The sequence below is a fragment of the Corvus hawaiiensis genome, chromosome 10, assembly GCF_020740725.1.
Source record: "Corvus hawaiiensis isolate bCorHaw1 chromosome 10, bCorHaw1.pri.cur, whole genome shotgun sequence".
NCBI lineage: Eukaryota > Metazoa > Chordata > Aves > Passeriformes > Corvidae > Corvus > Corvus hawaiiensis.
This window is the reverse complement of record NC_063222.1, coordinates 12,977,946-12,996,668: the sequence shown is the minus strand read 5'-3', so window position 1 is coordinate 12,996,668 and position 18,723 is coordinate 12,977,946. Positions and strand designations below refer to the sequence as shown.

Here is an 18,723-nt window from a genome sequence, read left to right as displayed (position 1 = left end):
AGCCATGTGCAAAGACAGTGCAGTTCAGCATGTAACTGAAGGCTATGCCAGAAAGCATCAGGAAAATAACCTGCTCTCTTCAAGGCAGCCTTCCTGTTGCTTAAGAAAGAGGAAGAAGAATTTGGGGATCAAGAGGAAAATGGCAACAGATCTGTTTTTGCTTTTGTAAAGACCAGTAGCAAAGGGATGGTCATGTAGAGGAAAAAGGGGTAACATATGGACATCTCTGGTTTAGGGTTTTTTAGGTTCCCTGTCCATTCCTCAGCCTCTGAAGAGAGCACATCAGAACTGGACCTTCATGAAGATGCTGTTACTGAAGGCTTTTTCGGTTTCAAGTGACCTAGAAAAAGAAGTTGCCCTTTTTTGAAGCTGTAATGCCTACTGTGTTTTTTTTTTATCCTGTTCAGGACACAGTAGCTGGAGAAGTGTTGATAATGTAGGTATTCTTTCTTTCTAAATATGTGCACAGAAATGTTGCACACCATGAAAGATGGAAAGAGCTGCATTTGGCATTGGCTGTGAACATAAAAGCAGCAGAATCGTAACACTACTAGAAAGAGAAGAAGCAACTACACTAGAATCCATTACTCTGAAGTTATTTATGAAAAATTCTCCTTTTTCAATCTAAATTCTTCAACAAAAATACAGAGATCATTTATGTAGTCTTTTTGAAGATATATGTATGAATTCAGTATACTACAGGGTTTATACATCAGTATAATTTAAAAGCAGTAATACAAGGAGAAATGCTCAATTAGAATGACAAGGTGCCTCTTGCCTCCCTGAGGAGAAGCATGCCTTTCCCTCAGGTGGTCCCCACAGCAGAACGTTCTCCATCCCAACAGTTCAGCAGAAGGAAGCTGCTGTCCCCAGGGTGAAGATGAGGGTGAAATTGTGTGAGGGTGAGACCTGCCCTCTCGTGGAGAGAGAAAACATCTTTCCCCGGTAGTGTGCAGCATGGACTGGCTGCAGCCTGAGGAGGGGATACCATAGTTCATATTGATTTTGGAAACCAGACAGCTATTTAGTCACAAATTTCCTTCGTTATCTTGGAAAGGTGAGAAGTGGAAAACATTTTTTCTGAGAATATCTCATTACATCAGTGTTAAACACTGGGAATTCCCATCTGTTTTTCTTTCTGATTCTCCCATCTGATTTTGGTGGTTTGTATGTTGGCTACAGATCTCATTACATAGGATATTTCATAGAATCATAAGCTCGATAAACTTCATTGTAGGGTAGCAAGAAAACCCATAACATTTAGCATAATTAATTCTGTATTGCCTGGCTGACAGCTTTGGAGAAAATGGTTCCGAAATGTTTCTTAATAACTTACTAGTCCAACTATTTCCTATGAAAGGACAGTTTTTTGAGAATCATAATGGATGTTATTGTGTATACATCTTGAGTAGTACTAACAGTTGTATCTTCATAAAATTTTGTTTTGAATTATCCATAATAGGGAGGGAGAGGAGGAATGAAAATGGTGTCTGAAGGCAGCATTTGTCCTATTTTCTATGATTCTATGAGAATTTTGGCAAAAATTTAGACCAGGATACTGAATAAAGATTGCCACTTACTAAGATGAGAATCTGCCCCCTCTTTGGGTCTTTGTTCATGAAAGAGACCCTCCTTACATATCTATGAATTTTGCTACTAACTAGAGATTACTTTAAGAAGTAAAATCATACTGCAGAATCTACACTTTATATTTTAGGCCTTTTTCCTGGCATCTTTATTCATGCCCATTGCAAGTTTATTCATTGTACGTTCATTCATCTAATGCTTTTTTTATGTAATAAGGAAATCAAGCTTTTGATTAATAATAATAATTAATAATAATAATAATAATTTTTAATAAGCACATGAGCACTCTTCCAGTGCATGGTATTATATCATAGAATACACTACATCTGTAATTTCAACTACTGCTAAGACTCATGATTGTGTCGCACACTAACTAATGAAAAAGGTGCTGTTTTCAAGTGGATTAACTCATTCTTTCTTATCTCATAATACAAATGACTCAGTGGATGTTAACAGGCTGTGTAGCTTTTCTCTGCTTCTGCTTTCTATGTTTGCCTAATCAGCCCATAATACCTGCCTGTGGCTTGGGAATACTGTAAAGATGGAGTACCTTAATGCTTCTACAGTGCTTTGACATTGTACAGCATTAAAGCTAAAACATGTTATCATTCTAGCTACTGTTACACAATTATCACCTCCTTGATGAAAAGTGGCTTTGCTGCAAGGATCCAAAGGAGCTGGGAGATAGTCGATACTCCTGTATTTCTTTTAACAATCAGAGTGTGGGTATTGACATTGGTGCTTCTGGCCTCTGCCACCAGCCTCCATCCTTACACCCTGTGGTTTATCACAGGGGCAGGGAATTCTCTCAGAACATTGTGCTTCCAATATTTTCTTGGTAATTTTCACCTGGGGAACAGATGCCTTTAAAATCAGTGTCTTAACATATATCAGTTTGCACAGTATATTTAAATTAGCAAGCATCTGCCCACGGTCTATAGTTGCCTAATTGTTAATTTTTACTGGGAAGTGTTTCATAGCTATTTTTGTTTCCTCTTCATGTGATTTAGGTTACCATGGCCTTTACTGTGAGGAAGAATATAATGAATGCCTGTCTGCACCCTGCCAGAACGGAGCCACCTGCAGAGACCTCGTCAACAGCTACGAGTGTGTGTGCCTTGCTGAATACGAAGGTAGGCTGGGGTTTGCTGTTGTTCTCTGTATTTTTTATGGTAGGTTCTGTTACAAACAGAGAGATACCATATCCTCCACTGAGCAGAAATATATCCCTCATGTAAAATTAGCAGAGACAAACTTCAGTATTGATCCTGATCCCATACTCTTTATTCAAATGAATAGTTCAGATTTAGCTTCTCTGTGAGGAGTGCATGTCCTTGTCTGGGCACAAATGGATTCTCTCTGTTCTTCTCAGGTGTAGTTTCTTCTGCTGTTTTTAGGCTATATTAGAAAGTGATGCATTTTTAAAAGGAAACGTAACTGTTCAATAGACTTTTCATCAGTTGTTGGAGCCTTTACATGGAGAGCTTTCAAGTTATTTTTTATTAATTTTCTCCAGTGAAGTGAGCTAAAAACATAATAACAAAAGATTAGTATTTGAAATAGATTAGCACAAAGGAGTAGTAGTGTTCATTTAGAAGACGGTAAAGCCCAGAGAGAGTAATAGGTCTGTGACTGCTTTTCCATGTTAACTGCAGCTATTCTGAGATCTCTGTTCAAATGGAATCCATCTTTGGCATTTCTTAAGTAATTTATAAAGTAGATGAGAAGAGTGTCTGTTTGGCTATATAAAATCCTTTCTCTCACAGTAGATTTCAGCTGTAAACAAATTAACACGTATCAGTGGTCTGTGACAAGTCCTTCTGGGGAGGGCTAAAATGATACTTTTTTAGTGTATTCTGTGTTGAATCATGCTGTGAGAACATTTTGAACGTAATTTTATATGCTATTAGGATTAAAAATAAATAAATATTTTAAACAGAATTACTATGTTTTAAGGAACATTGCTCCAGCATTTTCTCATTAAGGATATCAATCCATATCTGGTAAGTAATGCTCTCTTAACAGCTGCTTGAGGCTAAATATGTATTTCACACTGGTGATTGCACTACTCTTTGACAACAGATACAGAATTCTTCATTTTAGAGGCCTGGTGAGGAAATGACCCTCAGCGTTTCATGACAGTTTAAGCAGCACTTAACCATAATGTTCACCATAATGTTCATCTTCTCTTCTCCTTGGACCTGTCGGTGCAGGTGGAAGCACTGTGTGCACAGCACATTGTGCTGTAAATGAAAGCAAGGCACCTGGGCCTGTAAGCAGCTTTTGCTGATTACTGAGCTCCCATCATTCCAGTACTTGAGGTGTTCAGTGGCACCAGTGAATAGACCCGAGGTACCCATCTCAAGATATGATGTGGCCATCAGAGGCCTCAGTCTTGGCACCACCCCAGTGGTGCCCATCTGCAGTGCCCCTTCTGCCTCCACACCCCCTGGCTGGCAGACAGATGAGCTCTCAGGGACGGGCAGGACTGGAGCTTGTGCCAGCAGGTCCCCATGGGCTGCTGCCTCTGCGGGTCCTCACCTGCAGGATGCTCAACGAGAGTGCTCTGCCTTTTTGCTGCTAACACTGCAAATGTCAGCAAAATGATTTTGGCAGGTCTGTAGTGAGTATGTGTCTGTATGTATACATATAAAATATATATAAAAATAAGTTTTATCTGAACAGTAGACCTCAAGAAAAGGATGCATGTAGCCGTAGCATTAGAGTCTCTCTCCCCATCCCTATATGCTGTGGGAATACGCTGTGTTACATGTTTTGTATGCCAGGTACAGCTTGCACTGTCTTCTGCAAGGCAAACCTGCTGGATTAGCAAGCCTACACTGGGCATGAAAGAGTGAAGGTAGTGCATGAAGTAGAGCCATCCAATTATTTATTTTTAACTATACATTTGAATATTTTTTTTTAATTACTTCAGTAATACTCCTCACTTTACAGCAATAGGTAATGAGAGGCATCAGAATCCTTATGTATGTTATTAAATAAGTTATTACATAAAATTCCTAGTCAAGACAATTATTGTTTACATGTTACTGAAGAATTTTAGATAACCGATCAGTTTATGCTTCATTATATGGTTTTTGATAGACATCCAATAGTTCTTCTAAGCAGACAGTACCTTAATGCTTCTACAATGCTTTGACATTGTACAGCATTAAAGCTAAAACATGTTATCATTCTAGCTACTGTTACACAATTATCACCTCTTTGATGAAAAGTGGCTTTGCTGCAAAGATCTAAAGGAGCTGGGAGATAGTCAATATAATCAGAGTGTGGGTACTTCTCCTAGCCCATGGCCTGTGGGAAGAGCAGAGAGGAGGCATGTGTGTAAAAAGTTTAGCCAGCATGAAACACATGGCTTTAGTGTTATGGCATCACTAGCCCAGAAGTACAGGTTTGGAGTCTGCACACTCATCCAGGTGAAGTCAAGTTATCACATGTACTGATTCCATGCTGCCAGTATCAGTCATGTCAATGGCAATTACTGATTTTTCCTTTTACAGGAAGGCACTGTGAATTATACAAAGATCCTTGTGTTAACATCAACTGCCAGAACGGTGGCACTTGTGACAGCGAAGGTCTAAATGCTACATGTATTTGTGCACCTGGATATGCAGGCAAGTGATTTGTGTGTTACACAGAATGTCCAGTTGTCATTGTTCACCGTGTCTAGAGGAAAACAAATGCCAAGTACGACTGTGTCTCTTCAAGGAAGGAATTAATCAGTCTAGTGAGAATGAAACATTTTTGATATTACTTACGTCTGCTTTGAACGTTGTAGCAAGAAAAGCTACTTCACTACTTCACTACTTCACTAAGCTAACAGCTGTTTAGCATGGCTTATGACCTTACTTTAGACTAGATTGCATTTTAAAAATAGCATTTTGAAGATTTCCAGGTAACCCAATATACTAATTGGACACCGTTGAAACTAGAAAATGTTTTAACAGTGACCTTAGTCAAGAAACAGCTTATTCCATTATCTTAATATGCAATTCCTAAAAGCACTAAAGTACTTGTTAAGAATCAATTTACACTTTCAGAGGCTGGTAAAGAACCCATTTAATACTTTGGCCTCGTACTTAGACTGATGTGATGGGTGAAATCCAAATGTCTGATGTCAAGAAAATTTGCAACCTGATGTTCTCTTAGTCATGTAAGGTAATATCCAGTGTGAGAGTAATAGGTAAACCCATCCATAGCTAGGTTATAGATCAAATTGTACTTTTTGATCTGTGCTAATTAAAGGGCATTCTTTGGAAAAGGATTAGCTTTCTATTGTACAGTGTCAGTTCCTCAGGCACCAATTATCTACATTATTGTATAGTATATCAGAATATCCATGATCATCTGTTATAGCACATTTTCTTGGGATGGAAATTATATTTAGAGAAATGAGACAGAGTCTGAGTGAGGTTAGTCAAGTCCTTTAGTTCTCAGGCTTTGTTTTCACCTGGTTGAATGAGGGTAATACCTCCTTCTTGGAATACTTCTGATGTTCTGAGAATAAAGATGTATTGCACTCTAAGGTGTTTTGCAGCAAGAGAGAAGTTAAATGACTGAGGAGGTACTTGCTATGTCAGGCACTTGCCATGCATAACTTGTTTTTTTCCTGTATGTAAGGTGAAGAATGTGAAATTGATGTAAATGACTGTGACAGCAACCCATGTCACCATGCTGGAACTTGCATAGATCAGCCTGGTGGTTACACCTGCCATTGTCCTCATGGATGGGTCGGTGCAAACTGTGAAATACGTAAGTTTTGTAGTTCTCTAAACATTTCTAAAAATGATAAGGTATATTAAAGAAATCTCTCTTTATCTCTAAATACCTATCTGCACAAATACTCTGAATGATATGTAAATTACTAAAATCATGTTAAATTCATTTTATTTTTGGCCATAGCATTTCAAAAGTTGTTGTGAAAGTTAAAAACTTCTGTTTCTGGGCACCCTACTTTGAGATGTGTCGGACTAGATTGTCAGGGTTGCTGTCTCAGAGCTGGGCACTCAGTTTGCCTTTTAATTGTGCTCATGCTTCGGAGCCTCCCTTCACACTTTGGGTCAAGTGTATTCCACAGCACTGTAAGCATGGTCCTAACAGGCTTGTATTGGCTTCTGAGCACCTGCAGCTCTAGTGATGTTTCAGCAAAACAACTTGGAACTTGCTTACCTAAGGAAACTGGTTCTGTGTAATTGTGCCGTGACTTGTGTATGCATGCATTTACCAACTTTTTCAGGAATAACTTTTCCAGCCATAGGCTAATTTCCACCAAATTTTGTAGAGAGAAGAAGGGCTCCAAGACGAAATATTTCCAAAGCATTCAGTAAGACTTAAGAGATGTTCCACTGGTTGGAAGGAACAGCTTCACTGTGATCTTGTTTCTTAGTTCAGAGAGAAGTTTCGCTGTAAGGGCATCCTTATGGCACAGTGGAGAGTCCAGGAGAGGCAGAAAGTATGAAGCCCAACTGTAGAAGAGTTAAAATGGTGATTAGGCTTCATTAGTTCTGCTGTTCACAGACCTGCTTTGTACTTCCCTGATGTTTTGTTATTGAGCTAGAGATGTTGTCTTTTCTAGGGATTTCAACAGTGTGTTTAACTGCTTGAATGCTCGGGTACTGTGGTCATAGATCCCTTCAAGTCATAATACAGGTACACAGGTTTGTTAGCACAGTTAAGGTTGCAGGGATGGGTGATAGATTGCTAAAACAAACACGAAGGCTGGATTAAAAAATGTTTTCTGTATCTCATGTACATAAGGAGCATGTGAACCTTCTTTTTTTTACTCTCTTTTACTTAAACTTTAAACATATTGACAATTTTTTAAAATGGATTCTGCTCTTGATGTTCTTGATGTTAGTCCTTACTTTAACGCAGTACATTCAGTTTCAGTCCTTTCTGCTGTAAGCAAAGACTGCAGAAGACTATTGCCAGCTAGCCCAGAGATGGTGACAGCCTTGCCTTTTTTGTTGTCTCTCTGAATGGCACACATGCTTCCCTGGGTGGTGCAGAGCCACTGGACACTGGGAGCACAACACTGTGTGCTGTCTGTGTGCCATATTGCTGATGCTAAAATATGCTCAGATGAGCTTCTGCTGACAAGGCTGATGTTGGTGACAACTGCAACATGCATGTCCAAGTTGATCAGCAAGGCAGTATAATTCTGCCTGCCTTTGCTATTAAGTAGTTGGCTGACAGATGGGTTTAGTTCTTGGAGAAAGAAATAATCATCCTGGAAATGCACTTCCTGGAGTTACTTCACCCTTGGTGAAGTAACAATTACATTTCTGTTATGTTATGGAATGCCAAAGGGATACAAAGGCTTGCATGCTTTCTGAGCCTGCAGATGTGCTATAGGAATTCAGTGGTGCATGTTCTGAGGTGCTCTGGCTGTCATGCTCTAGTCACTCACAGTTTAGCTGTTTGCATGACAGATACACAGTGAAGTGCATGTAGACATATGGGAAAAGGAGAGAAGCAGAAAAGAGGGTGGAAGGAGCCTCTTCTACTGTCCAGCTACTCAATTATTTCTTCTTTCCCCTGTTAGGGGGTTGTGGATACAAAATGCTGCTAGCAAGGATTTTCTTGCTATTTTCTAAGTCCGTGAGAGACTTTACTCTCTCACAGGAGAGGTAGCAGAGTTCTGTAAACAATGAAATGCCTGCAACCTTGAGAAGTCTTGTTTATGGTACAGTAGAAAAATATTTTGACAATGGGTGTTTTAGGATTTTAGCCAATCACCCCCAAGGGGTGGCTGATCCTTGTCCAATTGGACTATGAAGAAAAATGTCTATAAAAGAGTTTGTAAAATAATTAAATAAATCAATCTTGCTGCACAATTCCTGCCTGCTGGATCTTCTCTCCTCCTCCTCCCTATGGCTGCGGGACATGGTAATATACCCTAGGGCATTTTAATAGGGGGGATGCAAGTTCTTTTGTCGAAAGCAGGGAATTACCTGAGTGTTAACTGGCATTAGTAACACTGCAAGGCTGATTCTGAACCAGAAATATTCAACCTTGCCTTGTTCGTGGCAGTTGTTTTCGACTGAAGAGGTTGAAATTACTGAGTTTTTTATCCAACCCATGACAATAGCTAAAAGAGTGCACGTATGTAATAATAACAATAATAGAGGAGATACAAAAATGCAGTGTAAAAAATTCTGATTTGGATTGGTCTTGAATGAAAACCTTCTTATAGCCACAAAAAATACATTTTAAAGAACAATTACGTTTAAAATTTGAGGGTCACCAGTCTTTTTTTCAATAAGCTTCACTTCAGCAAATGTCTGATGTTCCCTTGCTATTCAAGTCACTTTGCCACTGCATCAAAGTGTGTTTTGTATGGGACACCATGCTGCCCCAAAACAGATATCCATGGACATGCAGCCTCTCTAACCAATGGAGTGCCTGCCTTATGTGCAAAGCTGTGGAAGCTTACGTAAAGAACTCGGGTTTTAACGTTTATAAAGGATTATGCAAACAGAGAGGGATTGAGTTTTGAAGAAATCACTTTGCAGAAAGAATTTAAAAATATTTTGATCTGCAGATTTTTCTTCTACAGACCTATGTAGCCATGTGAAGATCTTTGTACTCGCTGTCTTTCCCTGAGCTGTGAATTGAAAAACTGATGGGAACTTAATTCTAATCATATCTAGAAACGCCAAATCCAGCTCTTTTATGAACAGTTGCAGCACTTCTGATCTCACTGGAGTTGAGACAATGGTGCAGTGGATTTCTTTGACGTCTAAAGTTTGAATCTATTAGTAAATCTGCTTCTGTTCATCTTTCCAGTTCTCCTGGAATATTTATGATATTCTTTCAGCAGTTTGTACATAGTGGTTAATAATGTGATGGAAATGACATTTAAACACTGCATACTGACTTTGTATTGGACCATCCCCCTGAATGCTAGAAAAAGACACAAAACCAGGCTTCTCAAGAAGCTGGTGTTTGGGAGTCATTTGACTAAATAGATCACATTTTATCCTTTGTGATTTTCTGTTACTGGCCATGAAGGAGGCTATTGGTACTTAATCTTTTTTTGTAGATCCACCCTACTTATAGTTCCTCATTTTTTCACCAGCCGGTTTAGCTGCTTGAATTCACTACCTTAACAGGATTTCAGGGTTATCTTCTTGTCAGACTGTTCTTTTTAATTTCTAAGTGCTGTATATACAACAAACTAGACAAGATGTACATTGCCTGGATGAACTGTGATATTTATTATATCATCTTATAGTCCTTACCAGTATGAGCAATTCCAATTAAATAGGATTAAATTGGTCTTAATTATAAAGAGGATATTCTTCCTTTCAAAATGAAATGCATTAACTAAGAAGTTAATGGAGCATTCACTGTAAAAATGCTTACAAATGTCTCATATGAATTCTCTAATGCCTGCTAGTTATTTGTTAATACCTTTACCACTTTTTAAATTGTTAATGTAGCTACTGAGGTATGCCAAACCATGTGGTTACTTGAAAACTGACATTATGAAGAATTTCTGCTACGGGCTGTGCTGTGCATTGAAATCTTACTCTTAATTAATTTTATGAACATTAATATACCAACTGAAAATACTGTGATTTTGAGCTGTCATATACTGTTTCTGATCTTTGGAGTATAAGCTGTTAATCTTTGTATTTGGATATGGCCAGGAAAAAAGGAAGAAATTTTTCTCATCTTTGTCATCCAGAGATGGAAGACATGGAATCTAAATCAGAACTGTCTTGCCATATATCTGCACACATTAGATCTGAATTCAGCCTAGTCTGACAGCCTGACAGAAACCACTGCGTGTGACAAATGTGCTTCAGAACAAAAATAGAAGCCCATCCCAAACTGCACAAAGCACAGCTGTATTCCTTCCTTTGTATCCTGACTGGGCAAACTGCAGTAACAGCACTTTAGAAATATTAAATCACTGAATGATTCAGGCTGATCAAAACTTTATTGACCTCTGAAGAAGGTAAGAGAAACAAACAGCCGGTCCTTAAACTCAGCTCACATTTGTGGACAAAGTCTGAGCACCCTGAGCTGAGAGGTGGTCTGGGACAACCTTCACTATTGTGAGAAAGAGCAGCCATTTCTCCAAACTCTGCCCAGCTGAATCCCACATGTTACAGCTTCAGGCTTTCTCACCACCTCCTTCTAAAATGGATTTCATGTATTTCCTGTCCTTGTACATGCCCTGTATTTCTACCATAGATGGAGATTTTTTCCACAGATGCCACTAAACTGGTGATTTCAACTCAGGTGCTTGAATTATCTGCCATCATCAGCAGCCTTGAGTGGTGGCTTCTGAGAGTGTCTTAACCTCTCAAAGCATATGCTTGGTAGCCCTGTTGCCAGACTGTTGGTGATTAAGTAAAGGGAGTTTCTAAATCAGTGCAAAGAAGAAGTACATTTGAAAAAGGAACAGGCACTTACTAGAAATAATTTTTGCAGAGTGTTACATTTCCATAGTCAGTATGATTCAAGTCTGTTCCTGTTTTGAAATAATAGATGAGACCATAGGCTTAAAAGACTGCCAAAAAGCAACCCTGGAGGGAAGTACAGGTTAATTAGAAATATTAATTAGAAATATTCTGACCCATTCTAGAGAGAAACAAATCTGAGGACATAGGCAATTGATAGAAAATCTGTTTGGCATAGATAGACTATGGTTTGGGGATCAAGAATATTTATACAGAAGATCTGGAATACATAAATACAAGAAGCCTTTGCAACATTGGCTTTACTTTAAGGTCTGCTTTAAGAATCTCAGGGAAATTATGCTTCGGAAAAGACTCTAGTGGGCTTACTACTGTAGGACCTTATGAGGTGTCCTTTTTGTCCTTGAAATGCTGAAGTCTCTGCAGGCTGGTGTGGATAGGCATAAGAAAGTCTGTGTCTCAAATTAAAAACCAAGTGTGTTTAATTCATGTTAAATAACACATTTTAGTGGAAGGCTTCACTATTAGAACAAACTGCACAGAGGATTGGTGGGTTACTAGAAGCTTTTGCATAAAACCTGCCTGCCTTTAGAGAGCCTATAGCATAAAATAACATAATGCAAGAATAATTTTATGATTTTGTGTTACTTGGGTTATACAGGAGATCAGACTGGATAGGTGTTCCCATATGACCTTAAAAATCAACAGAAAAAAAATGGGTGAAGGTTCAACATAGTGCTATTCAAATTTGTGGCATGTTAGGCATGGCGGTGTATTGGTAACAGAGCCTGGGAAGGTTCAAATTACCTATCTCCATAGCTTCAAAAGTCAGAAATATTGAAAAGGAATATAATAAATTAGTTCTATTCAGCAGGACGGATATAAATTATTAATTAATGATAGTCTTTTATTTCTTCTTGGCAGATCTGCAGTGGAAGTCTGGGCACATGGCAGAGAGTCTAACAAATATGCCTCGTCACTCCCTCTACATCATCATCGGGGCCCTGTGTGTGGCCTTTGTCCTGATGCTGATCATCCTGATCGTGGGGATCTGCCGCATCAGCCGCATCGAGTACCAGGGCTCTTCCAGGCCAGCCTACGAAGAGTTTTACAACTGTAGGAGCATTGACAGTGAATTCAGTAGTGCTATCGCTTCCATCCGACATGCCAGGTTTGTGCTGGGGATGGGGATTTCCTAGGAATCTGTTCTGATGTGTAGTTTCAGTTCATGCACAGTGCACCTAAGTGCTGTTGGCAGAGTGAATGGGCTGCTTTGCTGGGAAAACACAGGATCACCAGCGCTGCTCACTGTTCTCATCTGAAGTGTGACAGTACAGCAAAACTCCTTGAAAACAGTGGGAGTTATTCTGACTTTATTTGCTGTAACTGGTGAAGTGGGACATATGCAGAGTTCTTAGCCTGTCAGATCTTCTGTTTGGGATGTAAAGATTCTTTAACTGCTACACACAAGTAATATGATCAGATAGCAAAGGCACATTGATTTTTGAGACTAATTTACCAGATTATTCAGTGAGAATCTCTTCACATCGCTCATTTTTGTGCTCCAATTTGCCTTTCTTACTTGCTTTCCTAGAGACAGTAATTTTTTCACTTTGAAATTTAATAGAGCCCTTGCATTGAGTGTCAGAATAATATAAGAGTAGAAGTGGAAGTGATTTGAGAGCTCAAGTGTAAGCCATGGCACTCATACAGCATTAAATATACCTAGCTCTCTGCCAACACTTGTGTTTAAAAACTTCCAAAGGAGTTGAGTAGAGTTAGAAAGGGCTTCCCTAAAATCGAGCCTGGATTTTCTTTGCTATGGACTAGGCTGCTTCTTTCCTACTGCTCGTCAGGCTGTTCATATCACTTGTATATCAGATACTGAGCCCTCCCCCGCTACTTTTTTATGATAAAAACAAACAAAGCAAAACAACTGTTTTCTTTCCTAGATTTAACTAACCCATTCTTTCAGTATCTCCTCCCAGATCATGTCAACTTCTTTATTGTCTTCCTGGGACACACTCCAGATTGTCTTTCTCTTTTTTTTTTTTTTGAAGAGGGGCCCCTAAAGCTGGAAGTAGTCCTCTATCTGAAGATTTATGTGCACCAAATAAACTGAGTAATCACCTCCTGCATCTTATTTATGGCATTCCTGTTCATACATCTGAAAAGGAAACTTGCTTGTTTTTTTTCTTTTTTTCTTTTTTTTTTTTCTTTCTAGTGAAAAATGACATACTTTTGTGACCTGCTAGACCTTTTCCTCTTTCCAAGATACTCTGTGTCATTTTGTTCCCTAGTCAGTACGGTTTCTTCTGTGTTTGACATCTCTCTTAATAGGGTAGAACTTTCATTTTTAGTGTTCCTTTTTCCCAATTCTTCAATTTGTCAAGAACACTTCAAATTCCAACAGTGTTCATGTGTGTTATCATTAAAATGCTCTTAAAACAACTGAGGGAGACATGTTTCTGTGCACTGACATGGAGAAATGTGTGCATATTGGTTGGTGATTGCTGGTAATTCATTTTCTGAATGCTCCAGTTCTGTTTCAGTGAAAATGAAATAGGTTAAATTGTACCACTGCTGAAGTCATCGAAATTATCTGAAATGGGTGAGGCGTTCCCACAGGCTCAGTTAATCACAGCACAGCTTGGGTAGTAACCCTTCAAAGTGTTCCAGCTTCAAAAAAGTTCTTAGACTGGGATAGATTAATGATGATTTGTCAAATGCATATTATCTAGTTAGAAATTGCATTATTGTCCATTAAGGGTTTCCCTATCTTGGAAAAGGTGTTTCTACTTAATGAAAATGAAAAGAAATGTTTTCATTCCAAATAATTTTCGGTGCCTCCAAGAATATGATGCCTTATAAAAATCCAAGATAGAGCTGCCAGGTCAGGTAATTCATGGAGTTTTATTGTGGAGATTGTTGTGTATATTTTGGGTTCAGAAAGATATAAACCATTGTTTTGGTAATTTCAATCCAGAAAAAGTAGCACAACTTTTATAGTTATTTTTGCATAAATTCCTAAACCTACATATATAAAGGTTTGATTTTTCAGAATTACTGTATTTAAGAAATCTACTTTCAAATAACAGAAAGTTTGGCATTTTCAGAAAATAATTCCCTTTCACAGTTAGATACCAAAACTTGCTAGTAATTTTGGAAAATGGAGGCCTAGGGAAATGTTAGTAGAAAGGTAAGGTTTCTGGTAAAGTCAGCAGGTGTCCAGGGGGTGTGGATGCCTGTTGCCTATTCAGTAAATTATTTTTAAATTACTTGTTCATGTTTTTCAGCATTTTTTTTTTCTAGATAATTATTTTTCTAATTTGATCTTTACTAATCAAGGTACTTCCTGTGAGACAAAACCAATGTGCTCAAGGATCATTACTAATAAATGTCTACTTCTAGTGAATGTTCCTAGGATTAGCAGATCAGAACTAGATACTTTTCTGAGCAGGTGAAGCACAGCTCTCTTCAGCATTCATTATGCAGACAGTAAAGAAACATTCCTTTTATGTTAAAGTTTATACACTTTAAAGCTGGAAGAGAACAGCGTAATGAAATACTTGACCACTGGCTATGGCAGCCATAAGACGTCATTGAAATGGAACCAAGATCTGTTATTGAAACAGAATCATTCACTTTAGAAAAGCATTCACACTGAGTTCATGAATGATCTGGTTCAGACTGTACTGCAGTTAGTTCTGTGTGTGCCCAGATATCAGTAGCCTTCATGCACTACTTACAGCGTAGTTCATTTAATTTTTATTTTCACGCACCAACCTGTCCTGTCTCTGTGTCAGTTGAAGAGTCCAGTTCAAGAGACTCTGATTAAGTTATCCTGTCACAGCAGGGTCACCTTCTCTCCACTGCACATTCTCCCCATTCCTGTGTTGGAGCTGGCTCTGTGGGACTGCAATGTCCCAGGCTTTCTGAATCAGATGAGCATCAGCACAAGTTCATTTGTTACCATTTCCTGGCATAGGTTTCAGTCAGCTGCCTCTTTCTAAAATGTAATCACATGTGCCTGTGCCTCTGGTTTCTACATCACTGGCCAATTGCTTAATATACATCCTCTGCCAGGGTTAATTTTCTGGGAGCTCTAGTATTACAGCTCAATTATTCTAAGCAAGGCGTAATGCCACTTGCACACCTGACCTTTTCTCTGAATAATGCAGAGGAAATAAATCTTCTCATTCTCCTCCTGTGAAAGCCAAAAGAATCCCTTCCTCCTCTCAATATGCTTTATACTTTTTTTAAAACTTCTGGTCTCTTGTTTAAACTTTTTTTGTGGACTCCTTTGCCAGTTGCTGGTTTTGAACAGAGTAGCAACATGTGATTTCTTTCTTTTGTTTCTGGGGAAACTCTGAACTCCAGCCTGTCCACAGAAGTTGGAAGATACCATTTCCTCAGGGTTCAGCTGTCCAGGGTTCTCAAAAGTCTTCTCCTTGAGTGGAGTTGTTGAGGTTAATAACTCTCTATAGTTAGGCATTTCTTGAAATGTTGTTCTAAGGAAGTGGAGGAGCAAGACGATTCCAAATATGACGATGATTTGCAGTGTCTGTCACACACACACATGGAGCTGCCTTTGCCAAGAATTCCTACAACGAATGTGTAGTGTCCTCAGAATTGTCACGGAACCCTCAGTTTCTCTCAAGCTACACAGGTCTCTCTTGTTTAATGTTTCACTGCAAAATATATTTTCTGATTCTTATTTCATGTACTTTACTTTGTGATGATCCCTATGCCCCTGGTAAGTATTTCTGATGTACACATTGGAACAACATGATCATCACACATGAATGGATATGCCAAAGCTCAATGTAGAGCCTGAAGAACTTCCCCAGCGCTACTGCTACACTGTTTACCAACCCAAGCACATAATTGGTCACAGTATGGCATTGAAGCTAGTGTTAAAATGAGTATCCATCATGTCCCTGCAGTCTTTTTCCACAGTCAGTGCTTCCCAGGATCGAGATTTCTCCATACAGTGTATACTCTTTGTTAGATGAATAATCTTGTGTTTGGTTGCCCTGGAAAAAATCTTTATTCGCTTGCTTGTATGTGCTTTTGCTGTAATCAGGCAGTTAATTGATCCAGCACAGTCTGTAGCAGGGACCTGCATCTTTTCACTATTGATTAGCCCTTGAATCATTGCCTCTTGCAGATTGTATTGATAATTGCTTTGTGTGTTCCTTTATGTCATCAATTAGATAGCATAGCAGTGTTGTGCAGTCCTCCCAGATACACACCCATTGAACACAGCTCCCATTTAACACTTCTGTCTTTGACATAAACCTCTGAGGTTGGTGAGATCGCTGCTGTTATGAGCAGGAACTGACTTCTGAACCACCTGATCAAAGCAATGTGGTTGAGCAGCTCAGTGGCTCAACCAGGCCATAAACAACTTGCACATGTGCTGTGCTCTTTTCTCAGCCTTTTCTAATTAGGGGCACATGTCAGCCCTGACCTACATGAGAAAATAGATTTTGTCCTGCTTCACTGTGTGCAACAAGCCATGTGCTCTCTACTGTCAGAAAGGGCAGATAGACTTTTACTTAAATCTCTGGAGAATGTTCACCATCATTTGTATCTCTGCAAAGCTCTATTTCCTTTAAACCCTTGAGAGTGATGGTGAGAAAGGGTGATTCAGAATTCAGTGCTGCCTCTGATGTAGTAAAATACCATAACTTGACTCCTTCGTTCTATTCTTGAAATTTTACCTCATTTGTAGAAAATCAGGTTTATCCATCGTGATGGTGATGAGCAAATGTGACCTGTCTGTATTTATTAAAATAATCTATAGAAGAAGACAAACATTCATGCATGGGAATGAATCTAGTGTGGCCTTATTCACAGCTAAAGTACTTTGAAAAATGAAATTTTCACCATATGTATCATATTGCTTTCAGCCATTTCATTTTTGTCAGCAATTCTAGATCACTGAAAACAGGCAAGAATGAAATTGGAAGTCATGAAGCTGCACAAAATCTTGGAAGAAAATCAAGTTAATTTTGATTTGGGCTAAATATTATCCTCAAAATCTGAATTTTCTGAATTTCACTTTCCAGTATGCACAACATAAATTAATATAGGCTTAATATAGTCCATAAGTGCATAAAAATCCTTAGTGTGGATGACTACGTAAATAATTCTGTTTCTGTGTTTTCTGTACTGTTTTCTCTGCATCAGGGCAATAAGAAAAAATACTTGACCATTTTTTGCCTAATTTTCCTGGGATTTCTTTTGTTATATAGAGTTTATATAAGCTCTCTGACTTCGTTTCTGATCACAGGCCATAACTCACTGCACTGTTGCTATGAACTCATTCATATTTCTGTTGGTCACCAAAAGTTTTCTTTTATTTCCAGATTTGGCAAGAAATCCCGACCTGCAATGTATGATGCAACCCCCATTGCTTATGAAGATTACAGCCCAGATGACAAACCTTTGGTTACACTGATTAAGACAAAAGATTTGTAATCTAGTGTATCTTTTTTGGATTATTTTTCAAAAGGATGGGCTACTAACCTAATTTAAATATTTTTAAGAAGAAAGCGTAAGTAATTTAAACCATTAGATGCTTCAGAATTTTCTGTAGAATATTTAAGAACCAATTTTCTGCAGCTTTTAGTTTGGAAAAATATTTTAAAACAGAATTTGTGAACTTCATGATTTACATTTTAATGTACCTTGAGCTCTATAAACTATAAGCTTATGATAGTGTGTGCTTTTTTCTTGGTAGACACTATTACTAAACCCAGATGAGTTTCTTGTGGTTGTTACAGAACAGAAAACAATAATTAATGAGGAGTTCTTTATGACATGTCAGTGCCAGCTTTCTCAGTAGAGGTAGGAAAAATGTGAAGCATAATATGATATATAATATATCCATTAATTAAAAAAGTCTAAAATGTTTGTGTTGTGAAAAAGAAACTAGTAAAAATTATTATTCCTAATCTGAATGAATTAGCTTTTGCCTTATTCCATGCATGGATAGATAACCTCTTTCTCCATTATTTCCTGAAAGTTGCTAAAACATACTCTTGAGTTGATGTTTGACATTTTTTAATAGTTATTCAGGCTAGGCCTTGTATAATAATTAAAGTGCCTCTTGAGGCAAAGTAAGGGCATGATCCTTTAAACATTGAAATCAATGAGAGAACTTCCATTGACTTCACTGGGTATGGGATTGGATCCTACAATTGGACTGAATCTATATTTTTCTTTAAAGGTTGAAGTTTTTTATATTGTGAGTAAATTAAGCATATGGTTTGAGTTGTTTGTTTCCTAAAGGTTGTTGATGTACAGTATTGTTTCATGAAATATTGTGTATTTCTCATAGTGCTTCTTATTTAGGATCAGTATGGGGTTTTTGTGGCTGTATTTGATCGCTTATGGGCGTCTTAAATTCTTGCTTATTTCAGAAAATACAGAATAAACGTTAACCAGTGAAGATTGCAGCTGTTCCTGTGTTTTTCTTCATTTCAAACTGAAGTGTTGTCTATAAATTTGAAAGGACATGAGCATATGATGCACTATAAATAATGCCAAAAGATGATATTCCAGCTGTTAATCTGAAAAGGGTAAAATGATTTGTATTATCAAGGTAATCTCTCAAAAGTGAGACCAGTGCAGCTCCAGGGTAAAGGCATAGCCCCGGATGGTGGATATGCAGGTT

General features: G+C 38.3%; 1 protein-coding gene across 3 annotated transcripts in view; it reads left to right on the top strand.

The window, feature by feature from the left end:
• Positions 1–18,498, top strand: part of DNER (delta/notch like EGF repeat containing) — a 115,990-nt gene extending 97,492 nt beyond the window's left edge. Inside the window, exons 9-13 of one of the 3 annotated variants that reach the window (XM_048314388.1) lie at positions 2,598–2,720; positions 5,109–5,222; positions 6,229–6,360; positions 11,943–12,210; positions 17,414–18,498. In XM_048314388.1, the coding sequence (XP_048170345.1) occupies positions 2,598–2,720; positions 5,109–5,222; positions 6,229–6,360; positions 11,943–12,210; positions 17,414–17,525 (749 nt within the window). In that variant the 3' untranslated portion in view covers positions 17,526–18,498. The remainder of the gene's footprint in view (positions 1–2,597; positions 2,721–5,108; positions 5,223–6,228; positions 6,361–11,942; positions 12,211–17,413) is intronic. The other 2 variants (XM_048314390.1, XM_048314391.1) reach the window with 2 other exon arrangements.
• Positions 18,499–18,723: the final 225 nt, after the last annotated feature.